This window comes from Neovison vison, chromosome 12, assembly GCF_020171115.1.
Source record: "Neovison vison isolate M4711 chromosome 12, ASM_NN_V1, whole genome shotgun sequence".
In the NCBI taxonomy this organism is placed as follows: Eukaryota; Metazoa; Chordata; class Mammalia; order Carnivora; family Mustelidae; genus Neogale; species Neogale vison.
In genome coordinates this window covers 26254574-26266467 of record NC_058102.1, presented here as the reverse complement: position 1 = coordinate 26266467, position 11894 = coordinate 26254574, and the positions used below count along the sequence as shown (strand labels likewise).

Below are 11894 nucleotides of genomic sequence, written 5' to 3'. Positions count from 1 at the left end.
TTTGGGTTAGAATAGAAAATAACAATGAGATCTTCTACATTGCTAAATACACACTGTATGGTCAAAATAAAATTAAACACACAATATAGAAAAATATTAAGTTCTTTAATTATGTGCACACAGCTTTTAGAATGGTAGCATTTTATAATATTCAGATATCTTCAAGTTTTGTTTTTTAATGCTGACTTTTAAATTGCCATCTTTTTTCAAGAACTAGAAGTTTAGAACTCCTGTATAAAGTAAACTGGAAAATGTTTACTGACCCTGTTACTGCCAACCATCTCAAAGAGGCTGAAGGAATTCAACATGGGCATATTTTAGGCAAAATGCCAAAAAAAAAAAAAAAAAAGCCAAAAAATTTTGAAGTGAAATTAATAAAATAATTTAAAAACTTGATTCCTTTTTTTTTTAACATTCTCAAAGGGTTGTCAATAAATATTCTAAATATCTCTTGAGCTGTTTTAATACTTCGCTTATCATTAGTATAATCCTAAAATCCTGACACTGATGCAATATAGCATGTAGCCAGTACCTTTTCTCGAAGCATATTCAAATGTTCTGGCAAACAGTAATACAGTATCTAAATGCCACATATGTTAAAACTTCAAGCTTTATTGAGTCACACTGATTTCATCTCTTTTATCTGCCTTTTCTCCAAGAACATCATTCCCCAGGAGAGCCAAGTTCTTCTAGTTGTTTCCTTTGTGTTGTTTCTAGTTCTTCTAGTCTTTTGCGAAGTAGAGAGAGTTCCCTTTGATGCTGTTCCTCCTTAAAAGTAGAGAAAAAAGGTGGGGGTGAAGCAAGCTCAGAAAAACAGCTGGAAAAGTAACTGGTAGGCAATAGCCTGAGTGGCTCTTTCACTCAGGCCACAACATCTGGCATAGAAAGGATGACCATTTTAGCAGTCTGAGAAGACAGCATCACGGGCCAGACTACTAACTATTCCTTGCTTCTCTTCTGCCTCAGGCACCAGCCCTTGGCAAATCCCAAAGTCTGTTCGTCTATCTAGATATAAAACTCACCAGGGAGTGATTTGGAAAATACTAATGCAGGGCCCAGACATACTTACATGCCGATGTTCTAACAAGGCTGGAGTTTAGTAGTTTATTAAAAACAAAGCACTTGGTCTGAGATTCAGTTCAGTGACTAAAATCTTTGGTGCTTATAACATTATAAAATGTAATTACTTATTATATCATCTTTTGAAAATCATCCCATCAATTTGATTCCTTCAGTATCTCAGGGACTTAATTTGTAGAATGAACCCAGGATTTGGAATCAAACAGATTTAGGTTTGACACTCAGTTCTGTGACTTATTAGCTACGACCTTAGGCAAGTTACTTCACCTCTGACTCAGCTTCCTCATCCGTAAATTGGAATAACACCTTCCCTCAAAATATTTTCCATTAGGATTAAATAAAATATTATACGGAAAATGCATAGTGCACAGCATTAGTAAACGCTCAGCAGCAGTTAGTAATGGAGTGAGCTGCAAACTCCAGGTTACTCAAAGACTCATCAGTCAAGTTTCTTCTTTTCAACTGTCCAGGGGATTTCATTCCTAGCATCATCACTAAAGGAGAGAATAGATTCAAATCCACTTTGCTTTTACCAGCAAATCTCTATAGTAAAGAAAGATTTGAGTTTTTAACTCTGAATTTAAATGGGCAAAAACTTACAGAAATGTTAGTGCTTTTTTAAAACAAAACAAAACAAAACAAAAAAACCAAGAACATAAATGCTCATACCTGCATATGAGGAGGAAAGGATAGGTCCATGCCTGGAACCATGGCTGATGATTGAAAGGTAACAGGATTGATAGATGCTGTTGGAGGTATGTTAGGAACCAAAATTAAACTTCGAAATTCATTATGTCTTCTCTGTATGTCCTTTAATCTTTTTTGAAGCCTTGTATATTCTTCAAATGGAACATTTTGTCTTAAAAAGAAAAAAAGTGTTTCTGTTCTTTAATAGTTACACTCTATTGAAGAACAGTATGATTCACAGAATTTCAGATGGGAAGAAAATGGACTTCAAAATTATAAAATTTTTCTGTATATGATTTATACATAAAACTCTATCTAGAAAGATAAATAGAAATATGACATCTTAATCATGTATTACTGTTAGTTCTGCAAGCTTTCAACTCTTTATTTTTTTAAAGATTTATTTATTTTAGGGGTGCCTAAGTAGCTCAGACTGTTAAACATCTGCCTTTGGGGACGCCTGGGGGGCTCAGTTGGTTGGACAACTGCCTTCAGCTCAGGTCATGATCCCAGAGTCCCAGGATCGAGTCCCGCATCAGGCTCCCAGCTCCACGGGGGGTCTGCTTCTCTCTATGCCCTTCTCTTCACTCATACTCTCTCTTACTGTCTCTCTCTCAAATAAATAAAGTCTTTAAAAAAAAAAAAAGATTAAAAAAAAACTCTGCCTTTGGCTCAGGAAATGATCCCAGGGGCTCCCTGCGCGGTATCTGCCTTCTCCCTCTGTCCTTCCCCTGTTCATGCTCCCTCTCCTTCTCTCTGAAATAAGTAAATTAAAGAAATCAAATCTTTTTAAAAAAGATTTGAGAGAGAGAGGGAGAGCGAGCGCACACCTGAGTGTTCACACATGCAGGAAGTTCTGGGGAAGAGGGAGAGAGAATCTCCAGCAGACTCCCCACTGAATGGGAAGCACCACTCAGGGACTTGATCTCATGACCCTGAGATCATGACCAGAGCCAAAACCAAGAGTCAGCTGCTTAATCAAGTTAGCTGCCCAGGCAGCCCAATTATTAACTCATTTTCAAGTTTTATTTGCTAATTAATTGAAGAGTAAAAATTTCCACTCCACTCCACCAACCCATGAATCCTGAAACTAAAAGATTCCTTAAACTAAAAGGGTGCCTTTTATTATCAAAGGAGTCAAGTAGAAATAGAGAAAATACTAGGTTGAATCTTACAAAATCATCATTTTTATAGGTGAAATATGGCCCAATACAGGAATTACAGCCTAATTATTAAAAATGTAGCTGATGGGGGTGTCTGGGTAGGACAGTCAGTTAAGCCAACTCTTGGTTTCAGCTCAGGGTCATGAGATCAAGTCCCACGTGGGATTCAGCGCTGAGCAGAAGCCTGCTAAAGTTTCTCTCTTTCTCCTACCCCCCTCCAGCCACACACATGTACACACACACTCTCAAATAAATAAATCAATCTTAAAAAAGAAATGTTACTAATGACAAAGGTAAAGCTACCCATTAACTTTAGGGAAAAAGGATCTGGGATAAAAAAGCTAACTTTTCATGCCTTTATATACCATCTCCTTTTTGGACATGAATTTCCTGACCATCAACCACACCACTAATTAAATACAGTTTTCAAAACCATTCAAAGTTCTAGATGATCAGTGCCACATAGGTGCCCAATCCTGAATGGATAATATTTCAAAATTAATGGTTATAGAAGAAGTAGTAAAATTGAATTTTGTTTTAGAATAAATTTGGTGGCTTCTTACTTTGGGTCAGAGTAATTCTAAAGCTGGCATGAATTTGGGACCCCTGGATAGCTCAGTCAGTTAAGCATCTGACTCTTGATTTTGACTCAGGTCATGATCTCAGGGTCATGAGACTGAGCACCATCTGCTTAAGATTCTCTCTCTCCCTCTGCTTTCCCCCCAACTCTTGTGCTCTCTCTCTGAAAGAAAGAAAGAGGAAGAAGGAGAAAGGGAAGGAGGGAAAGAAAGAAAGAGAAAAGAAAAGAAGGGAAAGGAAAAAGAAGAGGCAAGAATTCCACAGTCTATATACTTCAGGTGTTCTAAAAAAACAACTTTCACATTTTGGTAATAATTACACCCAAGGAAGACAGGTGCACATTACGAAACATCACTGCTTGATATTTTAGGCAATTTCCATTACAGGAGAGTCTGACACTGTCTTGTGCTGAAGGCTACCACTGAAATTAGCTGAATTTGAAAAGTTTGTATTACCTTGAATCAAAAGGGTCAACAACGCCATTACCACTAAGTTAATATGGCAAATCATCTCTGCTCAAACATGCTCATCATGCAGATTAGCTGTGTTTGTGTGTAAACAAAAAATCAGAAGCTTTGGGCCAATAATATTTTTCTACAACAAGAAATCAAAAATCTTGATTCAAAATTCCAGCCACATTTTTGGAACTAGGCAATGCTACAACTCTCTTGTCTCAGCAGCTAAGAACTCATACCACTCCTGGCTACCAAAGCCAGGGACATTTCCTGTCAGTCCCAACCATAACACACATGACTGGCATATGTTAAAGACCTTTTGGTTTGAAGGAACATTCAACCAGGAAAAAAAATAAGGGGGCGCCCATGTGGCTCAATTGGTTGGGCGACTGCCTTCGACTCCGGTCATGATACCAGAGTCCCGGGATCGAGTCCCACATCAGGCTCCCAGCTCCATAGGGAGTCTGTTTCTCCCTCTGACCTTCTCCCCTCTCATGTTCTCTCTCTCTCTCTCAAATAAATAAATAAATCTTAAAAAAAATAATAATAAGGAAATTAATTAGGAGCACAATGAACAGTTTTAGAATTCTTTCAAACATGAAAACAAGTGTATTACAGAGAAAACAAAGAAAGTACATTTTAAAAAGAAAACAAAGTGTGTTACACTCAGTATCAAAGTTCTATAATGTCAAAGTCACTACATGGGATATGTATTTATACAAACAGTTACCTATTTAACACCTGATTTTCTGTTTCTAATTCTTCTCTCTTTGCCTCTAACACTTCTACTTTCTCTTGTAGTCTCTTCAATTTGTTTTCATGAAGAGATTTTCTCTAGAAAAAAAATATGAGCAAGTACATTAATACAAAATCTCCTCTGAACAAAATACAGAGAGAATATTTCACTCAACAAAAGAAATTTTCCTTAGAGATAAGTATTTTCAGTGAACACTAGCAGGAAAGATTAGTAGGTATGATTCTTATTGAAAAATGCAAAGATATTGAGCCAAAGATGTACCTCATATTCTCACTGTGACAAATAGAACTGTTATGAATGCCAAACCAGAAAATGGGTATCAATAACTAAATTGCTGCAAATAAAATATCTAAAAAAGGAAGGAGTCAAATTTACTAATGAGCTTACCTGTCACCAGATAAGGAATCACAAGCTCTTTACTTTCCCAAAAGATATGTGTTTTATAAAAGAACCAAAAATTTAAAATTTAAAGCATGCTTACAATTGATAAATTTCTACCAAAGCAATAAAGGACCAGAAAGCTAAGGGAGATTACGGATGCATCTCAGTTTGAAAGTATGCCCTTCTAAATATTAAAAAGAAAAAAATTTAAATTGTACAAAGGAAAAATTTTCTAGTATGGAAAAATCAGGGTATAATGCCAAAGTGGTATAAAAACAAAGGTAATTACTTTTTCATTTTTATAAAGAGGTTGTTTTTGTTTTTTACAGAAAAATATGTATAAATGTTGCAACTCATTTAGTAGCTATAGGCCTTTCAAGTATTTGTTTTGTAACTCGTTCACTGAAGTATATCAGGCTTATAGAAAAATGCACAGAATGTAAATATAAAGCAAAATGTAAAAGCACAAAGCAAATGCCAACCCTCTTACCTCGCAGGCCAGGAGCACTGCCTTATGAGAAGTGCCCCAACCCCTCCTCCTTTCACTCTCTACTCCCTTTAGTCCTCTGAAAAGGCAACCAACTAATTTGCTTCCAAAGTTATAGCATAGTTTTGCTGATTTTTGAATATCATATGAACAGAATCATAGTCTTTCTGAAATTCTTTTACAAATGGCTTTTTTCTCTCAAGATTGTGAGGTGTATTCGTGTCGTTGCTTACAGTAACTGTTCATTGCCACATATTGTCTTGTATCACATAGTTTAATGTATCTACCTGGTCTAGTTTCCTCTAAGGGAAAAGCAACCTCATGTGCCATGCTCCTCTCTCTCAGTTTCCTACCTCTTCAGGATCTTGGCCTCCTAATTCTTTGCTGCCCTCCATGGAGGTATTTTTTTTTAAATACTTTGCCCAGTTCTTCTAGTTTTTATGTGGAGAGCTGATCCACAGACATATGTCTGTCATTATCAAAAGCATATGCTTTTAGGAATTTTAGTTCAACTAGTAGCAGACATTTTAAAGATGAAAATGCTTAATACTTCATCATTGTATTATTGTATAAATCTGCAATCTTAAAACTTCTCCATTTTATCTCCAAATAGTCATATTTCTCCATTTTTATTGTTCATTTAAACTATAATACAAAATTTATTTTATCATCAAATCTTAAGTACACACACACACACACACACACAGAGTACATGCTTCACTGGGCCCTATATTAACTATACAATACAAAATACAGGGATTTCTGAAGGGAATTCCAGTCTATAAGTAGCAAATCATGAGAAAGGGCTTTCTAGAAAGGATAAGAAATTAATTAGGGAGAATCTGTAGTACAATGGGGATGTGGATTTGCCTGAAGCATCTCCAGCAAGGGACTGATAAGTAAAAGACATTGTTTTAAGAAATCTGATATGGCATCAGTGTATGAGATAGACTTTGAAGCTTGCCTCTTAAGAGGAAAATCTGGAGATAAATCTTGAAGCCAGGGTTCAGGACAATGCTGTCCCCATCCTCATCATCGTAAAACAACCAATCATTTACTGAGCACTTGCCAGGTGCCGGGAAATGAGCCAGAATGGAATAAAAGCACTGGTTGGTTAGTTGACTAAAAGACCTATTGAATGCCTTAGACCCCCTCATTATAATCCTTTCTTTGCAGACATCCTCATTACCTTGACCCAAATCTCCCTCTTCTTCAAACTCACCTGGAAAAACCTGGATCTTTATTAAACATGATGCTCTACTGTCTGGACCTACACAACTGGACACAGTTGGCAAACACACACACAACTATGTGCTATGCTATGACACTCCTCCTAATTCCCCAATCCAATCACTCTTCCAAACTCTTACATTCTTTTACAACTTCTTATCTCTCCTCAGGTATCCAACACCTGCATTCCGCAGAGTCTGAGCTAAAGATGTGGAATCTTTTTTGCACTTAGAAAATTGCCCACCAGGAGAAAACTTCCACACATCTATCAATTTGGGAGAAATTTATAATCATATATTTTGCCTCTTTCCCAGTTATAATAGATATACCGTGTTCCTATGCCTTCCACCTCTGAATTCCTACTAAAGGATATCATTCCTGCAACTGCCCCCTTTCTCTTGCATTACTGATTTTCCCCTTGCTGCGGAATCATTCTATAATTCACCCCTCCCTTTAAAGAAATTCTTTGAACTCACAACCCTCCTTAGCTACATCCCCGTTCTCTACTTTTTACAATGAAATTCCCTAGACAAACTCTATCTTCCACTTCAATCTGGCAACTACTCCTGACAAGGCCACCGACAGTCACTGCATAGCCAAATGAATCCCTAGTCTTCATATTGCTATTGTATCATCTTACTCTCAACATCATTTGATATAGTCAATCTTTCTTGAAGCACTTTTCTTCACTTGGCACCTAGTATCCTCTTGGTTCTCCTACCATACTGGCCACTCTGTGTTTTCCTCCTTTTCTTCTCAACTTCTCAACTTCGGCATTCCTCAAAGCTCAATCCTCACACCTGTTCTCCTCTTAATCTTCCTTTTCTTTCTAGCTGACCTCATTCAATCCCTTTGCTTTCAATACCATTTATGTGATGTGGACTCCCAAGTCTTTATTTCTAGTCTAGTCTTCCTTCCTGAATTACCGATTCATGGATTCACCAGACTACTGAACATCTCCACGTGGAAGTCTATTGGGTATCTCCAAGAGTTAACATGTCCCAAAGAAGGTCTTTATTTTACTGCAAAAACCCATTCTTTCTAAAATCTTTCCCATGTCAGTAAGTAGCAAGTCTATTTTAACTAAGTGCTCAAGCCCAGCAACTTGGTCATCTTTGCTTTACATATTTCATGCTCTACAACTATGGCAAACTCCACCTTTAAAATATATACAGAAACTGACTACCACTCAGTATTTGTCCCTCTACACAACAGCCAGAGATTCTTCTAAAATACACTGCAGATTATATTATTTTTCAATTTAGACCCCTCCAGTGTGTTCCCATCACATTTAGAATAAAAACCAAAGAATAAAAATATCACCTGGCCTCCTACTACTTCTCTCCGTTCCAGCTACCTAGCTGTCCCTCTGCATTTCTTCAGCATATCAAGCAGACCCCTGCTTCTCTCTTTTACTTGCTATTCTGTCTGGAATACTGTTCCCCTACATACAGAACACAGCATCCTCCGTCCTTTCCTTCAGGTCCCTGCTCAAATGTTACCTTATCAAAAAGTCTTCCCTGACCACCTATTTAAAAAGCCCCTTCTGGGTCGCCTGGGTGGCTCAGTGGGTTCAAGACTGTCTTCGGCTCTGGTCATGATCCCAGGGTCCTGGGATCGAGCCCCGAATCGGGCTCTCTGCTCAGCAAGGAGCCTGCTTCCCCTCCTCTCTCTCTGCCTGACTCTCTGCCTACTTGTGATCTCTGTCAAATAAATAAATAAAATCTTTAAAATAAATAAATAAATAAATAAAGAGCTCCTTCTATCCCCCTTAGTTTTCCTCTTAGTGTACATCTCCACCTGACAAATATTTGCTTCTTTAATCTGTCACCCACCCAATACAATGTAAGCTCCCCAGCACAGTCTTTACTTCTGTATTCCAGTGAACAAAACTACCAGATACATTAAGTAGGTACTCAATAAATTTGTTGATTAAATTGGTTAAATTAATACAGAGAAATCTGGTAGTGGATATGATCCTGAGCTGAGTGTTAGCAAGAGGAATAAAAGGAAATGAGGTGAGGAGGGGAAAAAAATGCAAACATATTATAAATGAAGAATCTGTAAGCCTGATAAGTGTACTGGGTTGAGCAGTGTTCCCAGATATTCATGTCCACTGAGAACCTCAGAATGTGACCATTATACAGAAAGAAATTTATCTGGTCTTTGTCCTGGGTTTCTAGCACAGAGCTCCTAAAATCCTTGGAATTTCCTGAGTGATAGAAGTGTCCTTTGTTATTCATAGATTAACAATGAATAGTTGTCATCTTTGATTTATATCTTTCATGCTCTAAAAGTACTGTAAACTCCACAAGACACGCAGGAAGAACACCAGATGAAGACAGAGGGACAGAATGAAATGATAGGCCTACAAGCCAAGGAAAACTCAGGGATTGCTAGCAACCACCAGAAGCTAGGCGAGAAGTGTGGAACAGATCCAGCCTTAGAGGGAGTATGGTCCTGCAGGCATCTTGATTCTGGACTTCTGACCTCTAAGACTATGAAATAATACCTTTCTGATGTTTTAAGCCACAGAGTTTGCAGTAATTTGTTACAGCACCCCTTGGAAACCAATACAGTAACTAGATCTGGGGGGAAGGGAGCCCTAAGGATGAATCAAAGGTTTGAAGCCTAAGTGATAGGAAGAATAACATTCTACCTCAAAGAAATGAGAGTTCAGAGGGGAAAATGGCTGTAAAGAATTATTTTAATTTTGACTTTAGTGGTCCAATGCAATCAAAGGATCGTCAAGTGGATGTCTTAGTGTTAAAAGTATTATTTGACACAAAGGAACAATAGAAAAATCAAAAGAACACAAACCTAGGATTCCTCTTTTACCATCTTATTGCCAAATTCAATGAACTCTTTTCAGTAATCATGCTAAATGACAATTTATCTTTGATACCTTTCTTTTCCTGTGACTTCTACAATACCATATCATAGCTTCTACCTCCATGACCATTTCTCTACTAAATCTAGCTCCTCTTTCTAAGTCAACTTAATTCTTAGCTGTTTTATTCTTCAATCATCTCCAAAATCTCAAGGGTCTAATTCTTTATCTCTAATCTGAATTACCGATCTCTATGCTTTCTTTTCCAATATTTCTAGCTACTTACACAGCACCCTGACTGAAGATGCTGGGACATGAGTACGGGGATGCGCTGTGATCACTCCAGATCTGACATGCATTTAACGGAACATATCTTCTCTTTCTACTCCTCAGCTGACATGTGTTCTTCACTCTATCAGGACAACTCCATTTACATCCTCTCACTTCATATTTTTCTTTCTTATTTAGCACCATAACCTGTAACTTTTCAAAATAATTCTAAAGAGTCACTTTTCACTTTTATTCCTACATCACAAGCCCAAATTCCACACTTCTTGCCTCACTGTATTAAAATAGCTTCCCGGGGCGCCTGGGTGGCTCAGTGGGTTAAAGCTTCTGCCTTCAGCTCAGGTCATGATCTCAGGGTCCTGGGATCGAGCCCCGCGTCGGGCTCTCTGCTCAGCGGGGAGCCTTCCTCCTCCTCTCTCTCTTTGCCTGCCTCTCTGCCTACTTGTGATCTCTGTCTGTCAAATAAATAAATAAAATATTTTAAAAAATAAATAAATAAAATAAAATAAAATAGCTTCCTAACTGGTCTCCCTGTCTTCAGGCTTCCTTATCCCTGACACTGGTCTCAAACTTCAGCATCCACACAGATCACCTGGGAGTGACTATTAGTATTCTTTAGGTACTGCATGTTACTTCTTTCTCCAGCTAGATTATATGGTCATCAAACGCAGGAATTAATCATGGCTTCTATTTTCCCGTAAGTGTATAATAAAATGTTTGGCCACACAACATATTCAACAGGTATTTTACAACTTCAAGACTACAGTTCATTTTTTCCCCAAAAAACATTCATAATAACAATCTAATCAAGAATAATTTCATAGAAATATACCTTAGAATAAAAATAACAAGCTGTCATCTCAAGTGCCTCAAAAGTACAACCCACTGTGCTCAGACCAAGAGGTCTCTCTTCATACTTATACTTCAACAATGTATAGAGAAAAACATACACAGAAGCCAACAGTCACAGAAAGGCGTTCCAACTCAAGATACCTAGTCAAGTTTTTCCAAACAAATCCGTACAGCAAAATATCACTACACAAAGACTTTACCTAAAAACACTTAACAGAAATGACATAAGCTTTGTGCATAGGAGTTGTAAATAAACATACTCAGGTGGCAGTGAGCCATTTTTCTAACCTTGGGGGAAAAAATGAAGCTGCTACTCCCCAGTTATAATAATCACTCACAGGAGAGCAACTCTAAAGGATTATGATTTCTGCCCTATAGTTAATATTTTGTGACTTGTTTTAAGTCTTACTGCATAAAAAAGTTATTATTTTTGTCATCTAAAGATCTTAAAAATTCTTAAGAATTATATTTATGTAATCTCACAGCCAAAATTTTCATATAGAAGCATTATCTTTTTTTTTTTTAAAGATTTTATTTATTTATTTGACAGAGAGAAATCACAAGTAGATGGAGAGGCAGGCAGAGAGAGAGAGAGGGAAGCAGGCTCCCTGCTGAGCAGAGAGCCCGATGCAGGACTCGATCCCAGGACCCTGAGATCATGACCTGAGCCGAAGGCAGCGGCTTAACCCCCCGAGCCACCCAGGCGCCCCTAGAAGCATTATCTTTAACTTGAACAGGAAAGAGTCTGAATTAAAGATATTAATTTTATAGTGATTATTCTACTATAAGAAATAAGACTCATATGGATACAATGAAGAAAAAAGCAGTTAAGTATTTAAAATAAAAGAAATTGGGAAATTAAAAGAGGAAAAGCACAGAAAGAAAACAGGATTAAGAACAGAAAAATGGGGAGCCTGGGTGGCTCAGTGGGTTAAGCCGCTGCCTTCGGCTCAGGTCATGATCTCAGGGTCCTGGGATCGAGTCCCGCATCGGGCTCTCTGCTCAGCAGGGAGCCTGCTTCCCTCTCTCTCTGCCTGCCTCTCTGTCTACTTGTGATCTCTCTCTGTCAAATAAATAAATAAAATCTTTAAAAAAAAAAAAAAGA

General features: G+C 37.7%; 1 protein-coding gene across 3 annotated transcripts in view; it reads right to left on the bottom strand.

The window, feature by feature from the left end:
- Positions 1–646: 646 nt before the first annotated feature.
- Positions 647–11894, bottom strand: part of CEP83 (centrosomal protein 83) — a 137360-nt gene continuing 126112 nt past the window's right edge. For all 3 annotated transcript variants that reach the window (XM_044228118.1, XM_044228120.1, XM_044228121.1), the window contains 3 exons: positions 4695–4798; positions 1750–1939; positions 647–768 (listed from right to left, as the gene is read on the bottom strand). In XM_044228118.1, the coding sequence (XP_044084053.1) occupies positions 664–768; positions 1750–1939; positions 4695–4798 (399 nt within the window). In that variant the 3' untranslated portion in view covers positions 647–663. The remainder of the gene's footprint in view (positions 769–1749; positions 1940–4694; positions 4799–11894) is intronic.